Here is a 15,549-nt window from a genome sequence, read left to right on the forward strand (position 1 = left end):
ATAAAAATCTGACGCTGTTACACGCAGTTTGACGTTGGGTCCCTGACGCCAAGTCGCACCTTAATGGAAGACGCTGCTTGAGCACATTGTATGAGACATCGTGGGATGTAAGATGATTTAGTTTATTGTAGTTTATGTAGGATGCTTTAGTTTATTGGTATTGATATTAAAATGTAGGGGGCACTGGGATATTCTGGTTAATGAATTACAACCGGGTAAACTACTCTTGTCGTGCTCAGCAAAACGTTCATCAGGCAGGACAGGTCTAGTGGACTCTTCATAATCTAAACCGCAACTATTATTACCATTCAAAACACCCTCACCACCTGAATTAAAATACGACATGGCTGCGCTTGACACCACCAGTCCAGAATCGGTCTTTTAAAATACAGTATGAATAAATAAATATATAGTGCGTGGTGTGAGTGGCGACGTGTCGTTCCCGTGGAGTTCCCATATGCAGCGCTTCATCTTGCAGGCTCGGTTTGCCGCTCCAACGGCACGCTACAAACGATGGAAAGGCAGCCGAGGGAAGAAGTTTTGTTGAGAAGAAAACTTTGGAAACTGAATAAAATTCATCATTTTAAAATGACAAGAAACTTTAAAAGCTGAGCAGAATCCATCATTTTACAATGAACAGTTTTTTGCGTGTTCTCCCAAGCTATCGCTTATTGTAAACACACCAGCAGGTTTTGTTAGCTTTACTTTGACGAAAAATGTGATCGATGAGCCAACTACTTCGTAAATAGTTCGAAGAGAAGTATTTAGTTTACATAACGAGATATCTGGGCTTGCCATGCTTCGCGAAATTGGACATCATATTAGAGAAGACCATCATAAGGCTCGAGGAACTGGACCTTGCATTTTTGTTCAAGCACCCATAACGTTAGTGTTTAATTTAAGTGTTCACGGTCATAATGTGCACTCTACGTACTGCCCCTCAGTATATGGCTGACCTAGCTAACATACTGAAATTGTCGCCAAGGTTGTAGTCTTGCACTTGCTCTTCAGCGTTAGTTCCACCCCCTTAGAAAGGGCGGTTTTTCGCAAGAAGTGGCGAAAGGGAAAATTGTACCTGTTGAATTTCAGCTGCCAGGTTTTGATTGTTTTCATAACTTGAATGAATAGCAGTGCAGTAGAGGTGTAGCTCTGTGGGTTAGAACCTCTTATGGGGCCCAGCAAGTTAAGTTATCTGCAGAGCATCAATCAGCTAGACCGCTAGAGAATCAGTGTGGTGCGAACTTACTCTAAAAGGCAAAGATAGCCTCCTCATATGGGTCTTTTATAGATCACCTAACAGCTCCTCTGATAACAATAAATTACTAAAAACTGGGGCCGTATTATCAAAACTTCGTAAGTACGCAAAATCAACTTACGAGAGGCATAAGTGCTGACTTGATGACGTAGCTCTAGAGGTGGTATTATCAAAACATTTGCGCGGGAAGATAAGTAACGTAACTGTACGCCTGCTCGAAGATGTCGTAAGTGGAGTTCCGCACAAGTTTAGAGTGTCTGCTGAAGCGATAGGAAACTATTGATTTACTAGCAAGTAGCAACACCTTGATTTGTGATAGAATTTTGTCATTAATCCAACAGCGCGGATTATACACGCATAGAATGATGGCTCTACTTGTGATGGCTCCACTACTTGATCGTGCAGCATTTGCACGATCAAAATATGTGATCGTGCTAAACAGTGCTATTGGAAAAAAATTCAATTCATTTTTTCAAAAATTGTCAAAAATTTTTCCATTCATTTTCAACAATTTAATTCATTCATTCCTTCTAGTCGGTACTTAATATCTTTGCCAACCATAATTTTTAGCTCCGTACACAGATTTCTTCTTCAACCTACGCTGTTAATTAAAAAGAGTGCACAACTATTTTAGAACGGCTTTTTCTGGGCCAAGAAGGAGCAATACCGACAGACAGCATTTGATAGTCAATACCATCGAAGGCATCGATTCCCGCCATCGAAGTTCACAGAATGTAAACAAATCCCAAGCCTCTGATTGGTCAGTCGGCCAGATAGTTTTGATAGTACGCTTTTAGCTAAGTCTTACGTACGAATGTTTTGATAATGCCAAAATTAGGGTATACTTACGTAACACGTAACTTTTTTGTCGGAAGTACGAAAAGTTACGAAGTTTTGATAATACGGCCCCTGCCTTTTACCGAGTATGTCATTCAGCAGGTCGCATACGTTGATCGTTGGTGACTTTAACCATCCAGAAATAGACTGGGCAGATGAATCTTCTCAAAGCGATGGCAATCACCCAGCATCCTTGTTCTTGGAGTCTACGAGACCCATTTTTAATCCAGAACATCACTAAGCCAACCCATTTTAGGGGTAAACAGACCCCAAATATTCTAGATCTTGTGTTTACTAGTGAAGAATCAATGATAGATGAGCTTCGCCACGAGGCTCCGTTGGGCAGAAGCCACCACCAATCATCGTTTTTCAATATTAAGTGTTGTGCAGAAAAGACGCTTCTGAAGCGTGAACGTTTGAACTTTGCGAAAGGCGACTATGATAAACTCCGTGAAACGGTGAATGTGGCGAATATTTCGGACTGTATTAAGGACATGAAAGTGGCTGATTAATGGTCGTTTCTGAAAGACACGGTTATGTCTGCAGTTGATGCCTGTGTACCCAAGATTACGCTTGGAGGAGTCAAAAAGTCCCAGTGGATGAACTCAGCTAAAGACCAAGAAAGAAGCATACAAGCGTTATTTACGAACTCGCAGCGATTCTGATTATAACCTGTATGCAAGGGCTCGAAATGAAGCTAAAAAAGTTTGTCGCACTGCAGTGAAAAACTTCGAAAAAAATATTGCTAAAATGCAAAAAAGAATCCGAAAGCCTTCTTTTTGTACGCTAGTTCGAAGTGTGAGTCAAAGAACGGTATTTCTGATTTGAAAGTCGACCAACGAAAGATTTCCTCCGATGAGGGCAAAGCAAACGTTCTTAATCAGTTCTTCATCAGTGTATACACAGATGAGGACTTGAACAGTATTCCAGATATTGAGGAGCGCCCAGTCAGATCGAAGCTAACAGGTTTTGAAATACACGAAGAATAGGTTTTCAAGCGCCTGGTAGCTCAAAATCCCAACAAGTCATGTGGACCAGACGGCTTCCATCCCAGATTGCTCAAAGAATTAGCAACCGTTCTGGCCGGCCCATTGACAGTATTCTTTCAAAATACCTTGAACGAAGGAACTTTGCCGTCCGACTGGAAAGAAGCTCAAGTAACACCATTGTTCAAAAAAGGTGACAAAAGCAGCCCCGGCAACTATCGCCCTGTCAGTCTGACAAGTGTTGTTTGTAAGCTAATGGAATCTGTTGTGAGGGATAGGATTATCGATCACTTGACTGCTCACCATCTCATATCAGATTGTCAACATGGTTTTATTGCCGGTAGATCCTGCACCACTATTTTATTATCTACGTTGAACGAGTGGACTCGCCTGCTGGACGAAAGAGAACCAGTGGATGCATTGTACCTCGATTTTGCCAAGGCATTTGACAGTGTTCCGCATGAGCGGCTGTTACGTAAAGTGAAGTCTTTGGGAATTGAGGGAAACGTACTCCAATGGATCAGAGATTTTCTAGTAGGTAAATGACAACATGTCAGTATTAACGGAACCGTGTCAGACTGGGCATCAGTGCGCAGTGACGTGCCACAAGGAAGCGTTCTTGGGCCTATTTTGTTCGTTGTTTTTATAAACGATCTGCCAGAAACAGTGTCTAGCGTGCAAATTGCAAGATGATCTTGACAGCTTAGTTAACTGGGCAGAGATTAACGAAACTTCGCTAAGTTCACGTAACTTTTCGTACCTACGTTCAAAAAGTTACGTATGGCGTAAGTCAGTCAAAATTTGGCATTAACAAAACTGTCTTACGCATGACTCATCTGAAAAGGTATTATCGAAACCATCCAACTAACTGACCAATCAGAGGCTTTGGATTTGCTGTTCCTAGCTCCTGTCGACTCAGTGCGCAGAGCGCGTGGATGGAAGGAGGTTGTGTCGTGTCAGCGGCATCAGCGTAGACTGACTAGGGTGCATACATATGTATAGTGTGACGTTATCCAAATAGCAATGCACTTGTGGTGATCATTCATCAAAATTTCTTGCAAGCAGGGCAAAAAAATTGCACTATTCCCATTCAAAACTAGAAGACTTTTTAGAGAGACCTAGAATTTAGAAAATTTTTTGAGTTGGAGTTGTGACTGTCAGAGAAAAAAAGAAATATGTGTACGGAGCTAAAAAAAATGGTTGGCTTGTCAACCTCCACATAATTTTGAATCAAAGTATGAGAAGACATGGTTGCAACGAGAGAGTAATGATTGAAAAGTCTAGTGTGGAAAAAGATCTCGGAGTTTATGTCGACAATGAGCTAAAATTTTCTAAGCATGTTGAAACGCAAGCTAACACATCCAACAAACTTCTTGGATTAATCAGACGCTCATACGAGTTCCTAGATGCAGAAGCAATGAAGCAGTTGTTTGTTGCTGTCGTGCGCCCGAATCTAGAATTTGGAAATGTTGCGTGGTCACCGAAATTGGAAAAGGACAGAAATTTGATAGAGAATGTTCAAAGTCGCGCAACAAGGATAATTCCAGGCTTGAAGGGCAAGTCCTATGAAGAAAGATTAAAGATTACGAAGCTTTCAAGCCTCAGTTATCGATGTCTGCGTGGGACCTCATTGAAGTATACAAGTATGCTCATGGTTTATACAAGGTCCCAGAAGGATTACTAGAACTTGAAACAAGAACCAACACCAGGAGCCACAGCTATCAACTAAAAAAACTACGCTGCAAAAACTACGACTAAATTTCTTCTCGCTTCGAATCACCGACATGTGGAACAGGCGAACAGCCTCTCCGATGACATCGTTGGCGCTCCAAGTATGAACGCGTTCATGAACAGACTAGATAAAGCTATGTTCAGATTTGAAATGCCTAGCACCATATCGAACCCGGTGGAAGTCTAGTAGCTATTTCAAACTTTCGTCAGTCGTGAAAAGATACGGTCAAATGACACGATTTTAGATCTTCTGTGAACAAGGCACAAAAAGGAAAAGAATCGGCGACAGGCCACATCAGGCCTGCACTGCAGCGCCGAGATCATTATGTTATGTTATGTTAGCTCTTCACCTTCAACATAGCACACCCGCACAAAATTCAAGAATCGACAACAGGCCATGGGCCTATTTCTTTAGTGCCGACACTTCTATTCTATTCTATTCTTGAGTGTCCGGTCTGCTTTTTAGCTTCACTGCATGTGACAGTTTGGGAGCGCAGCCATGCACCACCAATTTTGTGCACCAATAAGCCCTGAATCAAACGCTTTAGATCTCTCCGGACATCCACCAATCAGCCGTGAACCACTCGGCTTTGTCTTCCTCCGGCCTCGCATAGAACCTGCCGTGCACCACCAGGCCGCGGATCGAATCTGACTTCCGGGCATTGTTAAATTACGTAATTTTACGTTCACCGCATCTGAGGTTAGGTTTCAGATAGCATAGTTCTGATTGTCCTTTGACAAGTGGCCGTTCGACAAATTTATCGTCCTTCGACAAGTGGCCATTCGACCGAGGGCTGGTTCGACCCACGGCCTAGATACGGACGGCTTGAAGTTTTAATTGTTGAAGGCTGCATTCCTGAAGGCAGTAATCATGATAGTCCATCTGAAACTTAGCCTCAGATGAGGTGAACGTAAAATTACGTAATTTAACGATGCCCGGAAGTCAGATTCGATCCGCGGCCTGGTGGTGCACGGCAGGTTCTATGCGAGGCCGGAGGAAGACAAAGCCGAGTGGTTCACGGCTGATTGGTGGATGTCCGGAGAGATCTAAAGCGTTCGATTCAGGGCTTATTGGTGCACAAAATTGGTGGTGCATGGCTGCCCTCCCGTTGAACTGTAGGGTCGCCTGCCGAAGACCACCACTGCCTTGGATGTAATGGACCATCATGATTCCTGCCTTCCGGAACGTAGCCTTCAACACTTCAAGCCGTCCGTATCTAGGCCGTGCGTCGAACCAGCCCTCGGTCGAATGGCCACTGGTCGAAGGACGATAAATGTTGGAACAGAACTATGCTATCTGGAACCTAACCTCAGATGTTGTGAACGTAAAATTACGTAATTTAACGATGCCCGAAAGTCATATTCGATCCGCGGCCTGGTGGTGCACGGCAGGTTCTATGCAAGGCCGGAGGATGACAAAGCCGAGTGGTTCACGGCTGATTGGTGGATGTCCGGAGAGATTCATGGCGTTCGATTCAGGGCTTGTTGGTGCACAAAATTGGCGGTGCACGGCTGCGCTCCCATAGTCCATTATATCCAGGGCAAATGTGGTCTTCGGCGAGCGACCCCGACCCACGTTCTAGATACGGACGGCTTGAAGTGTTGACGGCTACGTTCCGGAAGGCAGGAATCATGATGGTCCATTACAGCCAGGGCAGTGGTGGTCTTCGGCAGGCGACCCTTCTTTCACCTACTATAGAGGAGAGAGTCAGCTGCGTTCATACGGTAAACACCTTACGATTGTGCTCTCAGCCTCTCACTGCTCTGTACCCGTGAGAGTGGCGTTCATACAGTAAACATCAATTGATTTTGCTCTGAAATTAACGTATCAAAGTTTATTTGCGACTAACGTGATTATCGTGATTACTCATATTTCTACAAACTTTTTTTTTATTCGTAATCACACTTCTCTGTATACCGCGAATATACTGGCTGAGCTAAGTGTGAGACTTTAAGGGAGCGTCTAGGGTAAAATTTTGGATTTCAGCTTTTCCGGTTTCTAGTCTCATCTTAAAGCTGACATTCTGATCTATCCAACGGTACCAAAACTATCTCTGTACGTTGATTTATGCGTTCATGACAGATCATGAAAGGGAGGGGGGTGCCGGGGTGGGGTAGTTCTTTAACAAATAGAATGGGAGGAAATTCGCTGCGAGCACTTTAAATAGAGTGTCTGCTAAGACTCTGCTTGAAGTGCACCTTAGTTACCCGCCTGGCGTCGTATGAGGAGGTGTGCATGCAGTCGCTCCCACCATCCTTGACTGGAATCAAGCTCCAGTAACGTTTAGTTTTGTATCCTTGCTACATTGAGTGCCTATTCCGATGCGGGCGGGACTTTGACGGGCTCTACTGAAAAGTTAACTTATTGTCACTGCAAACCTATCTCCTCCTAGAGTTTTTAAGCTACAACAATGAGACATATACCATTTGATGCGCAACAAAATTATCTAGAAAGTAACACTGGCGTTTTTCTAATTTCGTTATAGTTTGGATTTTATTCCGCAAAAGGGGGGGTGGCGGGGGGGAAAATTGAAACATTTTCAAAAAATTTATGAAAAATGCTCCCACACCCACAAAAATAAGAAATCCTAAAAACCCTCGTGTTGCGTTTTAGATATGGTCTTTACGCATCAATGATATATGTCTCAATGTTGTAGCTTGAAAATCCTAGGACTAGGAGGAGATAGATTTCTACGGTACACCCTATTTTGGCCGTTTTCTAAGAATTTCACGTTTTCTTTCATTTTTGTCGAAAAATTCACACAAACAAAAATGTCTTAGAATTCTATTTTACATATGTGTACCAAGTTTCAGAGTGATCCGTTTGTAAATAGCCGAGATAAATTTTACCCTAGACGCTCCCCTTAAGTTCAAGAACCTGGCTGGCTTTCTCACCCTCCCCCCTCCTCTTCTCTCCATGAGAAGAGGTATTGAGGTAATAAACTAAGGTAGGAGAAGGCCCCAGAAGGCCTGCGAGCCAGCTAAATTTCTCATATCCTAGTACCTAGACAAAACTAAATTTTTTTTTGTCAGCTATTATTGTCTCTGATTCCTGTTGTATTGTACTACTAGTATGGAATATATCTACTTGGCGAGCCGCGACTGAATTTTTCGAGCCGTGGTTTTATGGATTTGCCAGCCGTGATTCTATTTCACCGAGCCGTGAATTCCATATTTCGGCCATGAAAAGCCATTTACGAGGTGCAAATGCGAATTTATTTACAAAGTTTATGCACGTGTTACCCCAAATCTCTAATTTTACCCCATAGTGGCAAAGCAGAGAGTTTTTTAGACTCTCCCTCAAGTTTATTTTTGAGTCCTATAAGTAGACCAGTAAAGTATCCTGGATACCAGCATTATCATGCATAAGAAATTGGTTTAAATCTTGAGTAAATGAGGAAATTAAAAATGAACTGATTCTAAAAAAGCTCTGGTTTGCCACTATGTTTTACCCTTAAACAGTCAAACGGACAATAAAATTTGTCTCTACTGTAAGTTCAGCACGTGTTAATATACAGTCTGACCGCTTTGACATTTTACCCTTAAACAGTCAAACGGCAACAATAAAATTTGTCTCTACTGTAAGTTCAGCACGTGTTAATATACAGTCTGACCGCTTTGACATGACCGCAACTATGCACGATCTTCAACAAACGTTTTATTTATTTGTTTACATTACGATGTTTATGTTTTTCCTGCAAGATATTTTTGGCGGAAACGGTAAAGCAATGCGGATTGCGGAATTTATGAATTTTAAATTTTATGAAATGACATGTTTGCGAAGTGCAAAGTGCAAACCGCGATTTTTTAATCAAACAAAAATTTATGACATTCGAGCCGCGAGATTTCATACCTACTGAAATTATATGATATTAGAGCCGCGATATTTCAGACAAAAATAGGACTTTTCCAGACTAATGTACTATTCTGCATTAACTGTGTCCCTTTTTTGTTCAAAAGTCATTGTGTGTTGGTGTTTATTATCTTTGTCATTATATTATTTATTATTTGTATGTTCAAAATTCTTGTCAATATAATTTAATAGCTGTGTGTGTCCAAGCTCCAAGAAGACCAAGACCATGTCAGAAACTGACTGACATGCCCGAGGGCCGAGGATGAGTGATGACGAGGACATAATCCCAGAAACGCCATCACAAAACTGTGACGTCAATGTACTCCTTCAGCCTAGCCTTCCACTAATGAGAGATATGGAAACTGACATGGAAACCAACAAATTACCCTCAACCGGACCTAATGAGAACATCATTGCCAGATCAGGCCCATGATCAGGAAGATGTGCCAGGTGCGCAGGAATTTATTTTGTCATTTTAACGATCTGCGCAGTGTGCCGTAGTACGTTGGTAAAAAAATGCTCCGTGCGCCGTACTTTAGAAAGCTAAAATAGTTCTACTATTTTAGTCGACAATATATGCGAGTATATTGACTACCGTAAAATGGGGTAACTTAGACCACTTTTTTTCTTATGAATGATGCCATTTTCTTACTAGCTAAATTAAACTTGAATTGAAACATGCAAAATCCAGGTCTATACTCTAGCTTCACTCACCATAAATTGCTGGCTCCTGCCTCTCATAGTCTTTATGTAATTTCAAAAAAAGTGATGGTCTTTGTTACCCCAGCTCTTGGGGTAACTTAGACCGGGTGGTAAAATCAATTATTTTTTTGGTAAAAAGTGTCATAGTTTGCAAATGGGGGGCGCCACCCCATAATGAGGGAAATGTGACTACCTAATGGCAGCCCTGATGGGGTAATATTGACTGACTTGGATATTAAGTTAAAATTACCATATATAAGACTCTGTAGAGTCTGAAACATAAAGAAAAAACATAAATAGGCTGTCAAACATAAAATATGTCATATATGGTAATTTTATATTAACTTCCAAGCCAGTCTATGTTACCCCGTCAGGGCTGACATTAGGTGGTCTAAGTTACCCCATTTGGGGGCGGCGCCCCCCATTTGCAAACTATGACACTTTCCTAAAATTTGTCATTTGCATATGTAAATAGAAGAGTTCTACTACAATGCATCAAAACCTGGAGTTATTTAACCAAAAAATAAAAAATTGGAGGGGGTACTCTGACGGGCTTTAAATAATAGCTTTTTTTTGTGGGTCACATTTTTAAATTTTTAACCTATTAGATATGCAAAAATTTTAAATCTTTCTATTATGTTATGTAGCCTCAGTATTAGGCCTTTAATGCCCATTGACAAAATTTTTCTATGTCAAATAGTTTTTGAGTTGTGGGGGTTTTTGTAAAAAAAACGAAAAGTGGTCTAAGTTACCCCGCCGGTCTAAGTTACCCCATTTTATGGTACGTGATTCAAACTGACAATAATAAAATGTAAGACATGTCCGGGTTACTTCTGACTCTTCCGGTTGTCCGCCTTGTCGGATACAGAATGTACGGTAATCGTAAACTGCGGCTGTTATACATACAAAATGTAAACAGACGGTGTTCAGTGTTGCCATATGACTTTGGAGAAAATTTCTTCTAAAATAAAGATGGCCGGGATTGCGCGAACACGTGCGCAAAGAAAATCAATTTTCATTACATTGCGCCAACTGTGCACAGCAATAGCTTGAAAAAAGTGAAAATGCGCGAGAAAATTCACCGAAAACATACATCATCCGTAGTGTGGGATCAGGCACAGACCCCATGGTCAGGAAGATGTGCCAGGTGCGCGGGAATTTTTATTATCATTGCATCAATGTGTGCCGTGCGCTGTAATATGCTGGTAAAAAAGTGCACCGTGCGCCAGCCTGCGCTGTGCTCCTAAAGTTGTTTGAAGATGAATGTGCGGCATTCGGCAACACTATCACACAGGAACAAATATCTGCATCACATTGACTAGATTTCTAACGTGTTAACTCAGTTTCTACGAGTCGGCAATGTTATGAATATTTATTTCTTATTCATAGATAACAATTCGGTTGAAAATTAATTACAAAACTGAATAGTAGAAGGCGACACTCCACATGGCTTGACATTAGCTCCTTCTAACGAAGGACTGACTTTGGCAAATAGTACAAACCCGATTGTCAATGTCAGGAATACGTTACATTCCCGACATCCTCCAGGCTCCCCGCTGGAGAAATGGGTTTGTGCGGTGCAAACCCATAACCCATTGAAAACAAAAATACAGGCACCGCACTTTTTTTTAAATTCTCAGTTCTCATTTTTTACAACTTTGAAGGTTGAGTAAATAGACTAACAACAAACATTAATAATATATGAATAGCTTCAAGAGGCTCATCACAACGTCTTGGACAAATTTATGGCCGGTCTCCTGGCCGTCAGTGTACCTGGAATATCTTCCAAAGTACTGAACGTAGCTCAATAAAACTTGGTATACACATATTCATTATGGCCTTACGGTGCTGTCAAGCTCGTGATAATTTTTTTAATATTGCCTTCATTTGTGAGTTATATGACAAAACGTGCCGAAATTTGAAGTGTACCGGCCATTTCTTCCAGAGTACTGAACAGATCTGAATGAAATTTTGAATATTAATTTCTGAATACTGAACGGAGATGTTTAGCTCATGAAAATTTTTTATGTTTTGCCTTCGTTGGCAAGTATTTTTCTCTTTTCCCTCTTTCGTGATTTAAACAGCAAAATAGTGCTTAAATTCGCAGTGTACCAGAGATTTCTTCTAAAATACAGAACAGATTCGAACGAAACTTTGCATATAGAAACCTAACGGTGAGGTTTAGCTTGTGACAATTTTTTTATTTTGCCTTTGTTGGCAAGTTATACTGTATACGGCTTTACGTATATGGCTCCTGGTCAATGCAAGTTCAAAAATCGGCCTAAGAAATGCCAGTCATTTCTCTGTATATCCGTATAACTTGCAAACAAAGGCAAAATCAAAAAAATTGTCACAAGCTAAATATTTCCATTGGGAGGTTAGGTTTCTATATGCAAAGTTTCGTTCGAATCTGTTCTGTATTTTAGAAGAAATCTCTGATACACTGTGAATTTAAGCACTATTTTGCTGTTCAAATCACGAATGAGGGAAAAGAGAAAAATACTCGCCAACAAAGGCAAAACGCAAAAAATTTTCACAAGCTAAACATCACCGTTTAGTATTCAGAAATTCATATTCAAAACTTCATTCAGATCTGTTCGGTACTCTGGAAGAAATGGCCGGTACACTTCAAATTTTGGCACATTTTGTCATATAACTCACGAATGAAGGCAATATTAAAAAAATATCACAAGCTTGACATCACCGTAAGGCCATAATGAATATGTGTACCAAGTTTCATCGAGCTATGTTCAGTACTTTGGGAGATATTCCAGGTACACTGAATTTGGACACTGGCCGTGAGTCTGGCCACGAGACCGGCCGCAAGTCCAGCCGTAAATTTGTCCAAAACGTCTCATCACATACATGACGATGATTCAGCATTGCGTAAAAGTATGTAAAGACGATGTTGGGAATTTCTGATGACAGTTATATCTAGACATATTTTATTTACAAAAGATTTCGCACTCAAAACTATTTTCAATTAATTACATTCATGAAATTATTTCTGGCTCCTTTCATTAACCGTAGAATCTTTAATAACCCCTATCAGCGCACCAATAGTATATATAGAACGAGCTAAATCTGTCATTTAACACTAATATTTGTTTACTTCAGTCTTCATATGCCCAATTTCTGAGGACTTGGTTATTCACCACTTGCCTCACGTCTGGACAGAATATTGCCTCACTTCCGGACGGTCTATGGAAGGTAAACAAACGATGTTTGTCAGTTCGTATAAGAAATTTGTAGAAAATTTCTTCGAAAATAAATTTCTAGATTTTTACTTTCACAAAATTTCCAAATCAAGCAAAATCATAGATTATTGATGGATAATTAAACGCATATTGAGTATTATACGTTTTCTGTCTCGTGACCCTTGACAAAATGTATGTGCGCGCTGCGCCGACGCTTGCATGTGCTGCGCCGACTCATGCACGCACAAGCAGGGATGGCCAGAAGTTGCACCAACTGTGCACAGCAATGGCTTGAAAAAAATCAAACTGCGTGGGAAAATTCACCGAAAACATACATCATCCTGAGTGTGGCACAGACCAGGTGACAAAGTCCAAAAACTTGACCAGCCATAAGCAACAGAAAAGCACGGAATCCGAAGAAGAGCTAAGTGATACAACGGGCTCTGCAGCAGCAGCAGCCATACCCAAACTTGTCAGATCATCTGCAAAATGCAAATCATAAACAGCACAAACTTTTTCCTTCAAATGCTACTATTCAGTTACCTGGGCAACAAAACACCATACTAATCAAACAACTGTCCCTAGACATGAACAAGATTTCTCTAAACCCAATCTTGGTGGCAAAGGAACTAAACAACATAATTAAGGAATCTTCAATAAAAGATGTGCGCATCAATCAATAGAAGGCAAAACCTTGTAGCTTAGAATTCAATACCAATGAAGAAGAGGCAATGAAAACCTTGCTCTCTAGCTCCACACTTAGGAAATGGCAAATTGAATGCTACTTACCAGCATCTGACCAAGGAAACATATGCTCGGGGGTCATTGGACCAGTTGGACATGAAGTTGACCTTAATGATCTACTAAGTATGCAAAGACAAGTCTGCAAAATTGTCAAGATCTCTAGGCTCTCAAAATTTTCTGGAGCCTCAAAAGAAGACTCACTGGTCCTTAAATTAGACTTCCAAGGTAATCAGCTACCAGAAAAAGCAATTTTTGGCTTTATCTCATACAGAGTGAGAACCTACAATCCACCACCTCTCAGATGTTACATATGTCGGCGAATAGGACACCCCTCTAGGGATGCACTGCTCCTGAACGCTGCCTTCTGTGTTCTGGAAATCACCCCAAAGACATACCTATGTAGGTAAACCATATGCAAATGTGCTAATTGCGGAGGGCCACATATTGCCAGCAACCAAGACTGCCGGTACAATGTTCAAGCTAAGGCCATAGAAGCACTGAAAAGAGGTGGAATGCCCTATGACATAGCTCGAAAGCAAACCAGCCTTTCATATGCCAGTCCTCATCCAGGAAGAGATCCACAAATAAATCAAAGCTGCCAGGCCACAGATCAACTACAAAACATGCTTGGAAAACCAAAAGAAAGCAATCATAAGACTAATACCACTGAAGCAGAAGTACATAGGTCACAAGGTTCCTACCTAAGCAGTTTGCACAGCATAGGCATCATACCTACTACTGGAAATACCTACAGTCAAGCTACCAAGTCAACTCTGACACAAATATCAAATCAGGAGCCCATCACTGCAACCTTAGAAAATTGCTAAATGGAAGATTCTAATGCCACACTAACAAACATTATCAGAAAAGAAATTCAGAAGCTCAGCATATCAATTTGCAAGTTTCTAAAAGAAATTGTCCTCACCAACTTGTCAAAGGAAAATAAAAAAGGGAAAGAATTACTAACCATTAGTGCAACCAGAAAACACTTTGGTAGTGAGGTAGCTGAAGCTTTGTTGGGGGAGCTGCATAGAGAGACTGCCATTGCTTGCACACCCAATTGCCCTGGCCCCACTGCCATGACTGTGGATGTGAGAAACAAAAACAGCAGCTGCCCAGAACTGGAGATGCACACAAAGGAACCAACTGACCTGAAACAAATTCAAAACCTTAAAAAGAGACAAACAATAGCAAGGACCTCCAAAAAGAAGAAGACTTGATGGCTCACTCAAACTTGAATTCCTTTCAGCGACCCACTGCACTAGAATCTCAGCTAGAAATATATCAGTTAAACTGCAATGGTCTTAGGGGCAAAGTATCCAAGCTTAAAATTCATGTCTACACCAAAAAACCTGAAATAATGTGCTTATGTGAAACCTGTATAAAGAAAAATGAACCCAAATTCCTTGAATATCAGTCCTTTTGGATGCATAGACTTGGTGAGAGAGGAGGATTGGGAATTTTGGTGAGGGAGGATGTTGCTTTTAAACAAAAACAGGTAATCCCATTCCCAGCTGGCTTCCTAGAGTACCAATCCATTGAAATATACACCAACTACAGCAGTATTAGCATTTTTAATGTATATAACCCATGCAAAGATATCTCAATAGAAGAACTTCAGCATTACACTGACCAACTTGGAAATAGCTTTATTCTCATTGGTGATCTGAACGGACACTCACCTCTGTGGGACCCCCAAAACAGGCACAACCACACCGGCCAAAGCATAGAGAAGCTAATAGAAACTCGCAATCTTAAACTGCTTAATGACTCGGACACTCCAACCTACATAGATAACCGTACCGGTTCAGCTTCATGTCTTGACCTATGCATAGCAACTCATATAGTCAGATGGGGTAAGACAGGACCAAAATCACCAACAAGCATGTAGCATCTATACCATCAATAAATAAAAAACCCTAAACCTATCACAAGGTGTAGTTATGCAATGGGCTTCTAAGCTACAACTCAGACTTTCTGCATACAACACAGTTTTCTGTACAAATTAAAAAAGTGAGCTGGTCCCATCTTACCCCACTGGGGTAAGATGGGACCGGGGCTGGGGTAAGACAGGACCAACAGGTATTTCTTATGTTACAAGGTTTTTAATAAAAGTACAAACCTGATATTCAATATTATCAATCTAGAAACACATTATTTGATTACACAACCACTTGTTACTGTTTTGTATTGCAGGATGTCAACTCTATTGATATTTATCAGTCACATTGGAGTTTTTGTCAC

General features: G+C 41.0%; 1 protein-coding gene across 3 annotated transcripts in view; it reads left to right on the top strand.

Moving 5' to 3' along the window:
• The first annotated feature begins 6,509 nt into the window (after positions 1 to 6,509).
• Positions 6,510 to 15,549, top strand: part of LOC108683084 — a 29,575-nt gene continuing 20,535 nt past the window's right edge. The window contains exon 1 of one of the 3 annotated variants that reach the window (XM_047883053.1): positions 6,510 to 6,534. Coding sequence is in view for 1 of the 3 variants with exons in the window: in XM_047883052.1 (XP_047739008.1) it covers positions 9,064 to 9,112 (49 nt within the window). In the remaining 2 variants the exon portion in view is untranslated. Of the gene's footprint in view, positions 6,535 to 7,739; positions 7,758 to 9,048; positions 9,113 to 15,549 lie in introns of those variants that run through there. The other 2 variants (XM_047883054.1, XM_047883052.1) reach the window with 2 other exon arrangements.

The sequence above is a fragment of the Hyalella azteca genome, unplaced genomic scaffold (genome assembly GCF_000764305.2).
Source record: "Hyalella azteca isolate HAZT.00-mixed unplaced genomic scaffold, Hazt_2.0.2 contig11898, whole genome shotgun sequence".
Taxonomy (NCBI): domain Eukaryota; kingdom Metazoa; phylum Arthropoda; class Malacostraca; order Amphipoda; family Hyalellidae; genus Hyalella; species Hyalella azteca.